General features: G+C 32.1%; 1 protein-coding gene across 1 annotated transcript in view; it reads right to left on the bottom strand.

Moving 5' to 3' along the window:
- The window catches only part of COL19A1 (collagen type XIX alpha 1 chain), a 347,108-nt gene that overhangs the window by 183,682 nt on the left and 143,988 nt on the right, over positions 1 to 19,438 (bottom strand). Inside the window, exon 14 of the mRNA XM_051996709.1 lies at positions 808 to 861. Coding sequence (XP_051852669.1) covers positions 808 to 861 — 54 coding nt within the window. The remainder of the gene's footprint in view (positions 1 to 807; positions 862 to 19,438) is intronic.

The following is a 19,438-nucleotide window of genomic DNA, read 5'->3' as shown; positions in this document are numbered from 1 at the left end:
TTTTCTTAAAATAAGTATAAGATTTACCATATAGCATCCCATGGAAGATATAGATAATCAGGTAAAGAATAATATGATCATATAGTAAAAGCCAGGATTAATGGAAATATAGTTTGAGCACTGCATTAATACTTATGAAATACAAAATAATACCTAGACAAAAGTCTCCATTCCACTTGGTAGAATGGTTCTTACATTCTTTCAGAACACAGATTCCTGTATAGGTTGGAAAAAGATTAAATTTTATCTCTAAGATTCCTTCTAATTCCAATTATGTGATTCTAGAAAGGTATTTTAAATTAAAAAAAAATCCAACTTGCAAGGATAAATTTATCTGGTTGCAAATAAGAGTTACATGAAGAAAAAATTATTCTGATAGTAAGTAATCATGACTCAGATGCAATAAATGCAAGGAGAAGAACAAAGATTGAAAGAAAACTTGAAAAATCAATGTACAAATTACACAGACATGCTGGAAGGGAATGTAGTTCACAATGAACCTCACTGATCTAATTCAAAAAGCTATTGCACAATATTAGCTACTTCAGTATTCCAGATTAAATTATACCCCCAATTCCCTTTATCCAATGTCCCCTGCATCTGTGCTGCCAGTCTCTAAAACACAAAGGATTTTTTAAAATTGTGAAACCTCAGTTTAATGAAAGCAAACCTCAAATTTCTAAGTACTATTACTTAACATTCGCCTCATATCCAGCTGCCATCTTTGAGTTTTATTTTTACTGGTGTTCAGGGACATGAAATGACTGGACTTAGTTAATGCCTGCCAGTTGTTCAAAGTTTACTTACCCTTTGACCCTCTTTCCCAGGTGGACCTTGGGGACCTTCTAGCCCTAAGGAACCCTGCAATGGAAAAAAGAAATAAAAGTTAGGTTTTTTTTTTCTTTTAAGTTTGCCCATCTTCTAGAAATGTTGTTGAAATGAGTATTTATTTGACAATTTAACGTTTTTAAAGGGACAAGTTCCTTAGAGGTTAGACTCTGTAATACATTAATAATGATGTATTGCCTTGCCTAGAATATTTTACACTTGTAACAAAGTCTAGAGCAAAATAAGTAAGTCCCAGAGCCAGATGTCAGGACCAAATGTTCACTCCCAATGAAGACTTGCTTCTAATCAGGGCTACATTACACAGAAATGACATAAATGGCAATGGACACTTACAACAAGATGCATAATCCATCCTATATTTGCCATTCTGAAGTGGGTGAAATGGAACTTGGGTTGAATATGTTGTAAAAGAAAATGTTTATTTTGGCTTCATAAATATATTTGTCCTATTTTGTCAATTTATTTAATATTTAAAAGGACATGATAATTTTTAAGGATGAAGAACAAACCTGTAATCTCATTGGTATGAGAACTACTAGTGAAGAAACTCCTATTAGTGTAGGTTAGTAATCATGTCTTTGTAACTTACAGTCTTAAAGATTTGCTTTGATCTTAAAGGTGGCAGCCCAATAGCTCCAGCAAACCAGAGCCATATTAAACTGTAATTATTAAACATTTAACAAAAAAATTAAAATACAGTTGTTTGTTTTTTGTTTTCAAAGAGGATCAATGACATTATGTGGTGATATCTTGACTCATGAGTATACACAGAGTTGCACAGTCATCAGATTTATTCTCTTTTCCAGTCATTCAAATCCAGTGGCAAGAGTAAAGTCAAGAAAATAGCAATGAGTACAGTGGATGATCTTGGGGTCTTCAGTGTTGACCTAAACTCTTAGCTTTCCACCTGCTTCAGTTTTTTTCAAAGTCATTGGAACAAATTATTCTCATCCACCAGTTCACAGAAAGAAGTCTTTGTGGGCTTGGAGTAGACATCACCCTCACCCACCATCATGTTTGAAACAGTGTCTTGGATGCACAAGTGAACATTGAGAACTAGATATACAGCAAAGTTGGATGAGCATTCCTGAAAAGACTTGATGAATTTTCACACTAGAGGTACTCTTCCTCTTTGAAAACCCCCATATGTCCCACAGATAATGTTAATTTGTGGTTTTCTAAGCCAATAGGAAGTCTGCAGAGATCATTTCTATTTGAATTTGGCATGTTGGATAGAAGAAGGAATTAAGTGACTTATCCTCAGTCACATAGTCATTGTCTATCAAAGTTAGGGTCTAACGTTTAATAACAACGAATACAATAAAAACAACTAAACGTGCTTAGTTACATTAATTAATTTAAAGGAAGAGTTTTTAGTCTTCCTCTAAGTCCTCATCAGGACTTATCTTGTCCTCTTCTTTCCTATTCATTTTTCCCCTTACATGGTCATGGTTTTAATGAATTCTATAATTCTGAATCTTTTGATTATATACAGCATTTTTTTTTCATAAAATTATTTCCAGATTTCATATTATTTATCTATACCTATACCCTATATATCTATATATGTTCCTTCTCATTGTTAATCTTAATTGCATTGTAATTTTTTGTTCCACAATTTATTCAAATATTTTCTTTTTTCTTGAACATTTAGGTTATTTTCCAGTCTTTGCAAATACATAATGTTGTTATCAAAATATTTGAAGATACAGCTTTGTTGTTGTTCAGTTCAGGTAACACTTATAAAACACATTTTCAACAATGGAATTATTCCAACAAAGGTTATAATTATTTTTGTAATTTTTATAGCTATTACAAGATTAGTTCTCTACTGTTGATAAATGCAAAGCTTAGCAATGACATTACCTAACAAATCTTCACAATTCTGTGAGTAGGCAGAATAATCCTTTTTTTTTTCCTTTCAGAAAAGAAACTGAGAGAGAAATTATAGCCTGAGTCATTAGTAATACCCCAAATAGGAGCCATGTGTTGTTGCTCTTAAAGAACACCAGCTGCTAATCTCCAGCCAGTAGTAAATACACAAGTGAAGCAATCTTTCATAATTCAACTCATACTACATTTGGGCCTTGGGCTCAAGACATTGGTATTATTATCTCTCAGGGATTTTTACAAGATGACATCATATATGTAATGATTATATTATTTCTTGTCTTTTCAATGAGTAGGAAGGAGGGAGTGAGCAAATTTGAAACAGAATAAAAATAAAATGTAAAATTAAAAAATTGAAAAAGATTTATATCAGAAAAGTGACCATAGCAGTAACAGCAAGATTGTGTGATGATCAACAATGATAGATTTAGCTCTTCTCAGCAATACAATATCGAAAACAATTCCAATAGACTAGAATGGAAAATGCCAGCTGCATCCAGAGAAAGAAGTGTGGAGACTGAATACAGATTGAAGCATCCTATTTTCACTTTTTGTTTTGTTTTGTTTTTTCTTTGTTGTGGTTTTTCCTTTTTGTTCTGATTTTTCTTTCCCAAACATGAATATTGCAAACCATCTTAAGTTGTAATTGAAAAAATAATGTACCATTAAAATAAATTTTTAAAAAGAAGTGTGTGCAGATAAGAGGAAGGTAGGCACAGGGAAGGACATTGGATTCAGACAAGAACCAGAGCTGGGTAGAGGGGACACTTCCCCCCACCCATCCCTTTTACACACATACCCAAACATAGACACACTCAATTGCAAAGCACAGAGGTTTAACTCTTAAAGAGCAAAGAGACACAATCACCTAAGTAACTAAAGACAATATAAATAAAGGAGATGGGAGGGAGGGAACAAATTTTCTTATCCACAGTCACATAGTCATTAGCTATCAGAATTAGGGCCTTTCTAATACTTAATAACAATGAATACAATACCACAACTAAACTTGCTTAGTTACATTAATTAATTTCAATGACTAAAGCAAATCATAAAGGGTTGTTTATGTCAGTTCTTCAGCAGTAGTTTGTGTTTTCCTTATAAATTATTTTAATTTCCAATACAGAAGCAAATTATATGTATTGTATTAATCTATTCTAAATGATACCAAAGAGGGAATCCCTTTGAGGAAAAAAAGGAAAACTAAAACAAGGGGTCAATTCATTTAAAATTCACTGATTGAAAAAGTTTTAATTATTAGTCTATAAGCCACAATAATACTGTGAAAAGGTATTATCTATACAAAGGAGAAATTCCCAACCTACCTTTCTAAAAAAAGCATTTGGAGAGCGACTAGTAATTTATGATGATATATTCTTTTTCTTCTTTTTTATATTTTATATATACTTCATATAAATATATAGTTTATAAATGGTTAGAATAATAATTAAAAATATATAAAATAGAATTTACAATTTGAATGATTTCATAGAATGGGTTCAATTATTATGTCTAGCAGATGATTCTCATATCTACAATAACCAGCTTTCATTTTTCTCCCTGAGTTCTTGTTCCATTTTATCTGGCAAAACATCTCCACTGATTGCCTCTTTGGTTTTTCAAACACAAAATGGAATATTTTCTTCCCAAATCACTCCATCAAAACTTCTCCAATAAAAGGCATTACCATCCTTCCAGCAATCAAGGTCTACAACCTATTACTATTTTCTCTCCCTCATATCCAGTCAGTTCAAATACTTTCAAAATTACTTCTAAAATGTTTCATACATTGGTCTCCTTTCTTTTTCCATTGTCTTTATTCTAGTTCAGACTTTTATCATTTTTTGCTTTGACAATTTCTACTGTGACTTAATTGTTCTTGCTACCTCTACTATTTTTTTTCCTATTTCTTCATTTTTTAGAAATTTAGTTTTTTTTTTCTTTTAGTCTTTTCTCTTTTCAATTCATCCTTTATATATCTTTTGATTAATATTCTAAAAATCCAGATCAACCCTTCTTAGAAATTTCCAGTGGATTCCTAGGACCAAATAAAAACATCATCTCCTCAGAATTTTATCTTCACACTCTGACTCCAACTACCTTCCCAAATATTTCATATTTCTACTTTCCATATATTATCCATCTTAGTTAAACTGGGCTATTATAGGTTGCTAGTACGTGATAATTCATCTCTCAGCTACACGTTTTTGTTCATGTAGTCAGTCTGTTTTACATCTGCAGTGTGACTCCTAATGACCTCTTCTTCATACAATTCCTAGCTTTACTTTTAAACCACAGTTTAAGTACAAGTTTCTACATAATACCTTCTATGATGCACCCAATTATATTCTTTCTATCTCCTCTCTCTGTCTCTTTCTGTCTCTCTGTCTCTGTCTATTTCTCTCTCTCTCTCTCTCTCTCTCTCTCTCTCTCTCTCTCTCTCTCTCTCTCTCTCTCTCTCTCCTCTCTCTCTCTCTCTCTCCTCTCTCTCTCTCTTCTCTCTCTCTCTCTCTCTCTCTCTCTCTCTCTCTCTCTCTCTTTCTCTCTCTCTCTCTCTCACACACACTGCTCCCTCTGTTTTTCTCCCCCATCTTTCTCTCTCACTTACTCCTTTTCCCTTCTCTCATCTTCTCATTTTCCTTCTTCCTCCTCTTTATTGTTATAATTTGTATTCTCTTCTAGCAAATGTAAATTCCTAGAAGGCAGGGAATATTCTAATTATTTCTTTGTATTAACAATGCTTATCAGTACTTTGCTTGTAGTAGGTAGTTAATAAATATTTTTAAAAATTAAATTCACAGGGATATTTGGAGAATTTAGCTATGTTTAGTCAGCAAAATAGACCATAGTATGATAAAAACAAAACAAAAGCCAGGAGGTGGATTTGGTTTATATCAACAAGAAACTAACAACAAAAAACTCTAATGCACCTGGACCACACTGTCCAGTAAATTCCTGAAGAAAGTTAATTAAGTAGGTCTATTTGCAGTTTGTGAGGGATAACAAGTTCCTAATATGTAATCATGAATCTATCATCAGAATATCAATCATCAATCATCAGAATCTATGATCATCAAGTATGAAAATATAGAATGATACAAAGTGCTGCATTATTTCCCTCAAAACTGACATAATCTTGATTCTAAGTTAAAGTCTTTCTTCATATTCTGAAGAAAGCTATTATCACTTCATGAAGAGTCAAACTGATGAGAAACATCCAAGTACTGATACTTCTCATTTATGTAAAATACACAGACTCACCCTATGGTGAAATTAATGATAAGCTATATTCAGTCAATCCTCTGGGCTAGAAGTAAATATTTAAAAATCAAATCTGTTACATTAAAAAATAAACAATCAAGCACTACTTCCTTTCAAAAACTCCTACACTTCTGAAAACACATATAAATGTCCTGCTTTCTTTCCAGCTTCCTAGACCAGGATCCTTCTGGGAGAAGTAAGTCAAATTTATGGGATAGATAGTTAAAGTCTTGATTATTCTATGAGGACCTAGTTCTGTATGAATTGTCTAAGGAAAAAATTTTCAGATTTCATCTTTTTACTGTCAATTGGTATGTGTTTAGAGAAATATTAAATCATTTCAATATCTAGATGAGCTTTTATTGGGATGATCAAATTGTGGCAGAAAAATCATTCTGAATTTCCAAAACAAGGAAAGTAAGTATATTTTGGATTATTCAAACTACTGTTCCCTTTTTGAGTACAGAAAGCAAATGACACCATTTAGCAATTGAAGTTCAAAAACTACAGTTACAATTAAACTTCAGTGCTTTCAATTTGAATTTATTGTCTTAAATTTCTTCTTTTATTCCAGAAAGAAGGTCAGTCAGTTCATAAACATTTATGAAGTATTAACTCTGTGCCTGAATATGTGCTAAGCGTAGAAAAAAGCAAAAACCATTTCTATACTTAAGGAGTTCACATTCTAATGTGAATAAATTTTTGGAATGGAATTCATTATCTTTATCCCAAAATATTCTTCCTCCTCCAAACTTCTCTATTTCTATTGAGGGAAATACCAATCTGCATGCCACCTAGGTTTGAAACCTAGGAGTTAACCTCACCATTTCATTTTCTCTCCCCAACTCATACATTAAATTAATTGATAAAACTTGTCAGTTATTCCTCCTTGAAATCTCTCATATCCTCTCTACTCACACCAAAATCATGCTAGTCCAAATTCTTATTTCTTCTTTCCTTAGTTATTTTTGTTGTTAATTTGTGTATGATTCTATCTGATAATGGTGTTGCCATGAATGTCACCATGTGATAATGGCCATCATGGGGTTTTCTTGACTAAGGTATTGTAGTGTTTTGTCATTTCTTTCTCCAGTGTGTACCCATTTTACAGATGAGGAATTGAGGAAAATAGAGTTTAAATGACTTTTCTAATGTCACACAGTAAGTAACTATCTGAGATAGGATTTGAACTCAAATCTTCCTGACTCCAAGCCCTTAGCTAATAGTAGCTTTCTAACTGGTCTCCCTGCTTTCAGTCTCTTTCCTTTCTAATCAAAATCCTAGCCTGCTGCTAAAGTGATGTATTTCTAAAGTTCTCTTTTGACCAAGTAAAGCTCAAGAAGCTTTAGTGACTTAACTGCAGGTAGGAGAAAATCTTCCACTTGATATTTAAATCCCTTCACAATATGGCTCTCGGTTCTTTTCTCAACTGATTGCTCTTCTTATACTTCCTACAATGCATATAAACTGGCTTACTTTCTGTTTCTCATAGAAAATATTTCATCTTTCACTTCTTTGCCTTCTTTATTACTTCTTTGCCTTTTGGAATCACTTACTCAGTTCAGGTCACCAAATCTTTTAGCCTTTTCTAATACATCTAGATATTAATGCCCCAAATTGGATTTATTTTGTACATATGCTTGATTTATTTAAATGTCAGCATACTCTGTCCTCCAGGAGAATATCAGGAGAGGGATTTTATCACCTTTGCACCTTTGTTTGGTTCAAAGTATTCCAGTGTTCCAAGAATGGAGTCCCTTTTCATGTAATTCCATAAATAAGTGTTCTCTATTTGGAAAGATCAGAGGAGTCTCTTCATGAGATAAGACCATAACACTTTTGTTTTCAGCTTAAAGTGCATAGAAGGAGCAAATAGGAGATAAACATCAGGAGAACAGTAGAAATTTTCCTAGACTATATGTAGTATTTTTTTTTTAATTTTAAAATTCAGGCTCAAATTTTACCAATTAGAAAAGCCTAAGCTTTTTCAATTTACTTGAATGAAATAATTTTTCTTTGTTCTAAAGTAGATCAAAAATGAAATCATATAGCAATAGATTATTTCTTTGTTTTGTAACGTTTTCCTCTGGTGACTTGAATTGTTATGTTTGATTCTCACTTAGTTTTTCATGTGTTTCTAAGGGGCAGTTTTTTGTAATCAAAAGAGCTGAAGATAGGAGATCTTGGTTGGACATTTCCAAAGCCCAATAGCCCTATCATCTTGGGAAGGTTACTTTCTTTCTTTCCTAGTAGTCTCCTCATAAAATGGAGATAATGCTTGAATTGCCAACATAATGTTTAGGGGAAAAAAGTACTTAAAGGACTATGAAAATGATTTATCAATCTTACCTCTATCTATTTATTTATTATTATTCATTAATTTTTAGTAAGATAATAATCTTGATTCTTAACTGATGCATGAAGGAAGGAATTCAGTTGAAGTCTTACTAATCTTTGTATCTCTCAAAGTATTCATTAAAATGACTCATAGACATTCATTAGATATCTGGGGTTGATAAAGGGTAATGCTTATCCATTTTTTGTCAACTTCTCTAATAATTGATTCAATAAACATTAAGTATCTCTTATGTTAAACATTGTAAAAATCGACAGAAAATGGAATTCATAAGAATCTTATAGCCTTGTGAAAGAAGAGGAAAATATATGATAATATTAGATCTCTGTAACAAAAAATTCAAGCTAACTTAACCAGTTTAGATATTGAAGGACAGTATACCAAGATCTTTCTCAGGAAAAGCTAATCACTACTCAAGAAAAGGTAAATCCCAGCATGGAACAAGGACATATAAACACTCAACTAAGACATTACTGTGAGTTGACTGGGACAGGACAGAGTTTCAAAGTGTGTAACAAATAATGGCAGATGTTTAGGTGTGTTAGTAGTGAGGATTAATTACCCATGAACATATTTAGCTTTGGAAAAGAAGGAGAAGCATATTCTTAACTTCTTAGTCAACGGAAATGGAAAAAGGAAGTTTTCCTTTAAGACACGACCTGTACTCTCTTGTCAGGAATGTTACAGCACATCTGATATCTAAAACAAACTTTCAACAAAAATGTTTTGGAAGTTAAGTGTATTTTAAGCATTATGATCATTGCTTTATAATGGGCCTCATAGTGTCTGAAATATAAGATTTAGCAAGCATTAGTTCTTAGAACACTTAAGATATATTCTTTGTTTCAAGTAAAATAAATGAAATTACAAAAAAGAAGTTTATTTGCCCATATGAAGCTCCTGTCCATTTAAGTAAAAAAAAAAAAAAAGCACTGGAGACTAATGTGGCAAGTTATGTGTAGCAGAACTCCTGTACATTTTTATGAGAATATCCAGTCCCAAATATATACATGATTTTTAAATATGAAGGAAAGAAAGATAAAAGTACTTAATAAGAACAAACTATGTACCAAGTACTGTGCTAAATGCTTTACAAATATCTTTTTTGACCCTCATAACAATCCCCGGAGGGGGTTGCTATATTATTCCTGTTTTATAGCATAGGAAACTGAATTAGACAGTGATTAAATAACTTGTTCAATGATGGTACAGGAGAGATAGTAGAAAGAGCATGGAAAGAGCACTGATTTTTGGAGTGATAGTTGTTCAGTCATGTCCAGTTCTGTGTGACCCCACAGGCCATAGCAAGCATGTTTTTTTTTTTTTTTTTGTTTGTTTGTTTTTGTTTTTTGTTTTTTTTGTTTTTTTGTTTTTTTTTTTTGCAAAGCTACTGAAGTGGTTTGTTATTTCCTTCTCATGTAAATTAAGGTAAATAGGGTTAAATGTGCATGATAGGTACTCAGTTTACTTATATGCAAAATAAGAGCTTTGCATGAGATAACCTCTGTGGTTCTGGATAAGCACTTAACCTCTCTGATATTCACTTCCTTTATCTATGAAATGAAGGTATTGGACTCAGTTGCCTCTAAGGATTATTCCAGCTCTCTTTTTTTTAAAATTCATTTTATTTTTAATTTATGGAATGAAATGAGAATATCCATAACATAGTATATTATGATCCTGTGGTCCAGAGAATAGAAGAGAAATACTGAAAGAAAAGAGAAATTCTTATTTTATCATTATCAACTTCAAGACTCTTTGAAAATGAAATAGAGATCTAGATAACGAATACAAACACACACACACACAATTCTTTTTATGTTGTTGGAATCTGTGTTGAGAACCCCTACAGAGAAACTTTATCAATGGAGATCAGCACCTGCTTTTAAACTATAGTTTTAAGAATTGTCTTAGTCACCCAAAGTTTCATTGCTAACATAAACAGAATGTATAAAGAAAAGACATGAATCCAGGATTTTTTGTTTTTTTGGTTTTTTACCTTCAGGCTATTCTCTACGTCACACTGTACTCTCATATGTTAAATAGTTTATGAAATTCTCATTTTTTATTCTGTGTATTGCTAAGTGTTGCTAAATTCCTCTTTGGAGGAATCTTGCTTTTTGATGGGTGAAATGTTACTCATATATGTGTAATTTATCTTAGATTGATTCATAGAAAGGTAATTATTTTGTGAAAAGCAACTGGTCCATTGCGATGAAAGATACTATAAAAAATGTCTTTAAATAAAAGCAAGAAAAATACTAAAGGAAGTGAAATTTAAGGGTTTATGGTATTGCAATTAAGTGATTTCACTTCTTCAGTTTCCCATTTTATGAACTCCAGGCAGATACAGTTGTGTGGTTCTAACCAGAGACCGCGGCTGTGTGTTTTTATTCATCTCTGAGCTTTGCTGATAAAAATATGGAGACCAACATCTGCCTGTCCAATCCATTTCTGTCATCTGTCTTAATGATTGATGTGAATAAATAAGTATATGATTGATTCAGTTGTGATGATTCGTTATGATTATGAAAACAGCCCAGATGATTGAATTGTCTTTGCCACAGTTCAATGACCACAAACACATTCCCAGAACAGGCTGAAAACATTCTTCAGAGGCAGGTATTATCAAAACTCTATATGGATATACTCAAATAAAGGCGCCAATGCCACAATTCCTACAGTATTACTGTAGGACAATTAATCCAGAAGACCTGAGATCAAATTCTTGCTTTATACATTCTATCTATGTGACTGTTAGCAAGGCAATTTAAAACAATTCTTGAAAACTATAGCTTAAAAGCAGGTGTTGATCTCCATTGATAGAGGAATTTTCCCCGTAGGGATTCACAATATAAGTCTGGTCAACAAGAATTTGTGTGTGTGTGTGTGTGTGTGTGTGTGTGTGTGTGTGTGTGTGTATTATCTAGCACTCTTTCATTTTCCAAAAAAAAAGTCTTGAAATTGACAATTATAGATTAAGAATTTCCCTTCTCTTCTTAAAGGATTTCTCATCTATTCTCTGGACCATAGGATCATAATATATTATGTTATGGAAATACTTGCTTCATTCTATAAATTCCATAAATAAGATTGTAAAATTGGCAATCATAAGACTCAAGGTAGATTAATCCATGATTAAGATCTCTATTAATTCAAATCCAGAATCCTAAAGTGATTTTTTTTTTATTGTAATAAGCCAAAGATGGTACAAAGTATTAGAATATGACCACAGATTTGGAGTTGAAAAGTATTTTTTTAGAATAGTTAGTCTAACTCTCTGATTTTATAGGTGAGAAAGATGAGAAAGACCTGCCCATAGCCAGGCAAATAAAAAGCCGAGATTGGATTTAATTTTAGGTTCTCTGTCTCAAAATTCAGCATTCTTTCTGCCTCTCTTCACTGTTATACATATATTGTAACTTACTACAATCTCCAAAGTATTGCTGCTATGCACATGCGATTGTACTAATAAAATGTATGATTGAAACATATTCTTTTTGATCTATGATGTGAAAATTTTGCCATTCACTGATTGATTATAATGATGGATCAGTGTATCCAGGACCTCATCAGTTTGTGTTCCTTTCACAGATAGAGATGACAATTTATCTACATTTCCATCCACATACAACATCTTGTCAAATTTGATTCTTGACTATTTCCCCTAAATTCTATACAAAGGATCTGTCCTCATGCTGGCATCCCTCCCCTAGGCATTTTGGCAATTCAATATTGCCTGCGTGTAATATCTTAACATGTCTACTAATGAACTAGCTCCATGGGTTTTCCATTCAAATTCATTTCATCATATAGGCAATATAATTATTCATCTACTTATGTTTTCATATATGGATTACTAAAATAAGATGACATAAGTAATTGTATATCTAATAGGAGAGGTCCTATAATAATATGGGGCTTAATTCAATTTGCATAATGTCATCTACAAACAGGAACATTTAGAAGATCTTGCTATCAACCACAATAATCATCATCATCATTATGATAAGCTCTTTGAGGTTTGCAAAATTTACAAAGATTTTCCCATTTAATCTTCCCAATATCTCTTGGAAGTAGATGTTGTAATTATTTTCATTTACAGCTGAGGAAACTAGGGCAGACAGAGGTGACATTTATTGCGCAGAGTCACACAGTTAATAAGTGTTTGGGACTAGAGTCAAACTCAGGTTCCATACTGGAGGATCACTGTTTCCACTACCTGCCTTTAGGAAATCCCTTTTCAATTTTTACTCTGCAAGATACAATTCATGATGGCAATAGGGACCACTACTGATATATATATATATATATATATATATATATATATATATATATATATATATATAATATTTTTACAAAGATTTTTATAAAAATACAAGGATAAGAATATATTTCAATAGTTGCTCATTTATGCTCTACTTCATTCTGGGAGGATAATATAATCTGTTCCCTATTCTTTTTGTATTTAAGTAAATGGATTAGATTGTATTGAAGTAATATGCAACACTTTCTAGTGATCTTTGAAATACTATGAAAATCATTCCTTCACCATCTGAAACACTGAGGCACCCCCAGCAAGAATTTCCTAGAATAGTTAGTCTAACTCTTTGATTTTACACATGAGAAAGCTGAGAAAGACTTGCCCATAGCTAGGCAAATAATAAGCAGAGATTGGATTCAATTCTAGGTTCTCTGCCTCAAAATCCAGACTTCTCTCCACCTATCCGCAGTGTTATACATATATTGTAACTTGCTATAATTTGCAAAGTATTATGGTTATACACATATGATTGTAGTAATAAAATGTATGATTGAAACAGATTCTTTTGGATCTATGATGTGAAAACTTTGTCATTCATTGATTGATTCACTGATTGAACTTGTTTGATTGTACTTTTCAAATTCATTTTCACAACTGCTGTTTCTATTCCTTTGATAGCACATTGAATAATAAAATATTAGAATATAAGTATAGCAGACTGCATTGTGCATGATGCTGAGAAGAGGTCATTACAAAAGTAATAGTAAACATTCTATTTTGTGTTCTTTTGTTATCCTTCCAATTTCATCTATAAATACTCTTGGGATAATCTGGTTTAGTGAAATTCCATGCTATTTTTCTGCAGACTTCTTTTCTCCTCCACTATTTTATAAGGCAATGTTGCTATCAATCATGACCATATTGGTTTTTAACACTTAGTAAATGAATTTGTATTTAAAAATGAAGTTGCCCCAGCCTTCATTTTTCTCTATTTAGATGAGAAATCAACCTTATTGAGATAGGCCCTTTGGCCCTCTTTTGTAACTATTTTGTACTGGTTAAATTTCTCTATCAATAATAATGAGAATCAATATCGTTACTTTTCCATATTTCAGAGTCTACAGCCAACATTTAAATAAGCTGGATTGGAGAATCTTCCATTACAGCATATTCTTTATGCTTTCTTCTATTTGGGTGATAATTTTTGTGCTTGCTTTGAACAGTTCATGGTCTGATTATACATAGATGACATACAAGAAACTAGGTTGTGCGTATTTTTTTCTTGTTGGTTAAGATATTATTGATTTCATTCTTTTGTGCATATCTTTAGGGCTCACATCATGTACTTTCAGTATCTTTGAAGTATGCATTTATGATTTACAGTCATGAGACTTCTTAGTCTTTGGCAAGTCTCAGGTATCTTTTATTTTTTGACTCCAAATCATACTTTCAAAAATAATTTTTGTCATTATCTCCTATGCCTATATTGACACCAAAATAGTGAATTTTCAAGGTATATGTTAACATAGGTTAGAGAACCTTGGAATCTTGGAAAATTCTTATCATTTCTCTACTTCTTCCTCTACACCTTCCACAATCAATATAGATGGATAAATTACAATTATCTTTATGAGCATCTGTTTGCTTAAGCTGAAGCTGATGATGAGTAGTGAAAGGCAAAATGACCGAGTGTTTTATGAAATGATGATTCTTAATACTTTTGGTCACACAATGAAACCAATGCTGCCAACTCTTTTATTTGTTTTTCTGAGAAGAGCCAATTATCTATCCTTTCATTTAATTTTAATATTCCACTTTTATTTATTGTGACAAAGTCAAAATATTCACATATTTCAATTTATTTGGTGGTATAAAAAATTTCATTGATCACTAGACAAAAAAAAGGTTTATATTACTTGTTTATAAAAATTAATATTTATAGATTATCTAAAAGCTTCAACTCTTTAACAGCTTCTTTCTAATTACCATCATTATAGCTCCAATTTGACCAAGTTTAATTTGACCAAGTTTAATCCTCACAATAAAACTGTTATGCAGGTGCTATTATTGTCTCCATTTCATAGATGAGCAAACTGAGATGGCCAGATGTTAAATGGTTTTCTTGGGATGTGTCCAAAGAAGAGAAAAAAATGTGATTAAAGTGATAGATCCTATCAAGGTTAAAGAAATTGAAAATGTTTAACCAAAAAGAAGGGGAAATCAAAGCATTTGATATTTAAAGGATCTTGTAGAGCCCTTATACTTTACAAATGAAGAAAAAAAAGGAACAGAGAGCTTTAATAGCATGTCTAACACCAGATTGTTGATTAGTAGCAAAGGTTAGTCTAACTCCAAGGTCATTTAGTCCAATGTTTTTTCTGCAAAGCAAGCTTTCTTTAAAAAGGAATTGATTATTGTGTTAAAATACATCAAAGATTTCCACAGAGGGGATGCTGATGAGTTGTTATTTATGTCAGTAGAAAAAAATCTGAAAGTAGGGAAATTTTTTGGTTAAATATAAAGATTATGATAACAAAGTTGGTGCAAAATACTACAATTTAAAAGGGGGCACATTCTCATTGTTTAACTATTTTTAATATAAGAAAAGATAACCATTTGTCCACAATACACTATATATTTGCTGATTAGCAGTGACTGGCACCACATTATTTATCCAATTCATTCCAATTCTGTGATTTTATTTTATAGTATAGATAAATAGTTTAACCTAGAAATATTTACTATTTTTTGTAAAATAAGGATAAGGGGTGACTATTTCCTTTACATTAATGTAATATGTATTTACTTACTTAGAATGTCATTTATCTTTATTTTTCCAATTAATAAATTGCTAACAAAAAGAACAGAATATTTCTTTAAATATTTCTCAGCAATTATCTTTTAAAAGTTTCATTTGAATTTACATGAATAAAAATTCTAACCTTATTTAGTAATTTCAGTGTTATTTGTCATCAATATACTTCTCTTCTCCTAAGCTATAGTAATAATTTATTATGGATTTCTTTGCAACATAAAATATATTTCAAATATTTTATAGGATTTGCTTCTATATTTAAAAGTTAATTAAACACATTTCATATTCCTTCCTGAGTACTATTTTTTCTGAGCGCTACTCTAAAAATATCATGATAAGGTCATAGACTTAAAGTTTTTTTAAAAAATTAACTCAAAATACAGTGAAATGGAGTTCAACTCATTTTTATGCAAATTTTACTAATGCATTCAAATACATATTCCTCTACATAGCTCATTTTTGTAAAGACCTGTCAATTTTCATATTTTTTCTAATGGCACTTGAGGGATATTCTAATTTATTTTCAACAAAGAACAAATCATTTCAATAAGAAAGTAAAACAGCTATTTCATAAAAGCTCCAAATGGTAGATGTACTGTGCTTTTAATTTTTAAAAAACATTTCTTTCACTGACTAAAAAACTGCAAAACTTAGGCTTCTGGAAAAAAGTTTTAATTTCCTTTCATATAGGAGCACACTAAAAGCTAACGAGTAATAGAAGGGCAGGGGGAGCTATTCTCCAATCATTCTTCTAATGAAAGATATATAAATCATTTCCATGTCAATTGAGCAGAGTGTGGGTTTTTCCAAAACATAAATCTTCTCTGAGGCTGAAACATAAATCTTCCTAGAGGTCTTAAGCATCAGCTCTCCTGTATTACTGTACAGAGCTGATAAAAATAACCCTAAAATACAATCCCTGCATCTGTTTTTCTCAATTAGTTATTTATATAGGTCTTCCTACTTCACAAGCAAAAAGCCAGTTAAGTACAAATTTGTTTTAAAGGAAAGAATGCATTTATTCTATTTGTTTATTATAAGAGTTGATATAATGATTAATTCTGTTAATTCCAAAGGGTGAGATGGATCACAAGGTTCAGAATGTTAGCGATGAATAAATAAATTCATTTATTTATGAACTAATAGAAGTTATCCAAATTAAGTGAATGACAAGAATGGCATTTATATGTGTCCAAAGAGACAGAGAGCCTCAAATTGATTAAATTTAATTTTTTAAAAGTGATCATGCCTCTTAGAAGTCTGTGCTTGTATATGTATGTTAAACATGCAAACATTTAGGCTTGAATACACAAAAACATGTATTCCTGGTGGGAAAATAATATCTAGCATTTATATAACATTTTACAATTTAAAGAATGCTTTACATGTTATCTCATTTAATCCTCTCAACAGCACTGTCAGGTAGGAACTATTTTTATTGCCCTTTTATAGAAGAGAGAACTATGGGTGAGGGAGGTTATTATGTCTTGGCCAAGGAAAGTCAGCTAGCAAATGTCTGAGACAGGATTCTTGCCCAGGGAAATTTAGCAAGCAAATGTCTGAGACAGGATTTGGACTTAGATTTTCCTGATTCCAGGAATAGCACTCTATCCGGTAGACACCTTACCTGCCTATGGATTATACTTCTTTTTTTTTTTTTTTTTTTTTTTTTTAAGGAGGGAAGGGGTTATATTCTTTGAAAATGCAACAAATGCCTTTTTGAGCCCAGAAGCATTAGTCAGCAGTTCAGCTGGTCTTTGAACAATTATTATTTAAACTTTATGCATAGCAAGGCATTTTTACTGAATTTCTGAAAAAAAATCAATAGAATTTTAAAAAATCTATCGAGTAGATTTTGCTACAGTGATGAAAATGCTGGTAGACTATATGACCTTGATGGTCTTGTTCCTTATGTACGTTTCATTTGTATAACATGCTGCATATCTCATGTGAAGGCATTCAGAAGGAAATGGAAACAGTACTGGATTTGGAACTAGAAGAACTAGGTTTGAATCCCAACACTGACAATTATTATCTATAGGATGTTGGAAAAGCTATCTCTTTGGGTTTATGAAATAAGGAAATTGAAATTATATGATGTCCAAGGTTCCTTTTGTGATTCTATGAACCAAGGTGCCCTGGAAGTCTCTAGAGATACTGTACTTTGGGGGAAGAACATGATCCTCTGTCAAGTTTGGAAGAACAATAAAAATGGAGTAAACTGTAGCCCATCCTGAGCAAATAGAGATAATGGCAAGGCAGGGATAAGCTAGTTCTTATATAAGAGGAAGTCTAAAAGGCATAGAAAAGAGATACTCTTTAAAAATGATATTAAATCCCTTTTCTGAGATGAGCATTTGTATATGCAGTCAGTGAACTCTGAGCATATGGAACAAATCTTAATAAGAGAAAATTTTTTGGACTGGCACTTGATTTCCAGAGGTATAAATTTTACAGGAAAGAACTGCAATCATTGACCAAACTAGGAGAAAATCTTTGACTAGCATACAAAGAGAATTCTAAATACCCTAAATAGTTTAGAAAACCTGGCTAAAGACATTGCCAAGAACAGTGGAAGCTAGTGGAAGCAGACAGTGAATTTCCTGGGACCCATACTATAAGAAAGTCCTTCACATTGGGACCCATAAATTATAGTGGGAAATACTCATAAGAAATCTTTGCATTGAGATCAATTCCCGGAAATATCCTAAGCAAATTCACAGAAGTAGAAAATTATAGGACTTTATATCACTGGAGGATGGAAAATAGTCTGGTTGGCTGGATAACAGGTTTGGGAAGGGAAGAAATAGGAAATAAAATTGGAAAGGTAAACTAGATTTAGAACATAAAAGATTTGGATTTAATGTCTAAAATAACTTACTAGCAGTTGTCCAATAGTGGGAATGGGCTGTCTCAAGAAGTGGTAGGTTCCCCTTCCTTGGACATCTTGAAGCATTGAATGAGTAGGATGAGCATTTGTCAATTATGTGATAGTAAAGATTTCTTTTGGATATGGGTTTGATTAGATGGTCACTGGGATCTCCCAATTCCTCAATTCAACAATGCTATGAAAATATATAATGTTCTATGGTTTAACTTTCTTTTAATAAAATAGTTTTCTAAAACATTGTGGTCAGCATGTTTTAAGTAATGTTAAAGAGTAAAAGAGTGGAAGTTGATATTAATCTATGATTCAATGAAGAAATTCTTTTAGACTTCTGGGTGGGAATTGAAATTCCACATTAAGCTCATAAAATGCTTATAACTGACTAAATTTATAAAGATTTGTAATATCCTTTGTGACACAGATGCTTGGGCAAAGGGATACAAAAAAAATTACATAGCAATAAAGAGCTATTGGTTTAAAATTCAGTAAATTAGTTGTTTTGTCCTTAAATCATCACTTGTTGTTTTTCTTAAATTTATAGATTAGGCCTCAAACCCCTTACAAAGAAAGCATGTCAATGTTTTACCTATCTAAATAATTAGCAACTCTTTTGTGCTTTCAAGCATTGGCATGTTAAGATAGTCATTTGTTTTATGAATGACCAGCTGAGAATTGCCTTATAAGCCTGTTTAGACTTGTAGCATGTAATGTAATTTCCTCTGGGGGGAAGCTACACTCCATCTCATGCCTAATTCTAACTTGAGCTGGATTTATCTATGGCTTCAAGAACTGGCATTTCAAATATCTGTTTAGTAAGCAAGTCTAAGGTACTTTTGCAAATGACTGACTTAACCCTTGGCTTCTATATAAACATTTGGTGCCATCTGGATGAGTACTTTATTATTCCCCAAAAGGACAGAGCCAAAGGAACATAGATGGACAGTCATTTTCCTGAGAACTAAAAGCAAGAGATCAGGTGTCAAGCGGAATACTTTTTATATACTTTATAAAAGAGATGGCTACATTACCTTCCTTCATCTGTCACTACTCTGACAGGACATGCACTGGCTTAAGCTATAGATGCCAAAGAGGGAACAAGGGAGAGAGACAGAGGGA

The sequence above is a fragment of the Antechinus flavipes genome, chromosome 4 (genome assembly GCF_016432865.1).
Source record: "Antechinus flavipes isolate AdamAnt ecotype Samford, QLD, Australia chromosome 4, AdamAnt_v2, whole genome shotgun sequence".
Classification (NCBI taxonomy): domain Eukaryota; kingdom Metazoa; phylum Chordata; class Mammalia; order Dasyuromorphia; family Dasyuridae; genus Antechinus; species Antechinus flavipes.
Note: the sequence above shows the minus strand (reverse complement) of the source record. Positions and strands in the feature narration are given on the sequence as shown.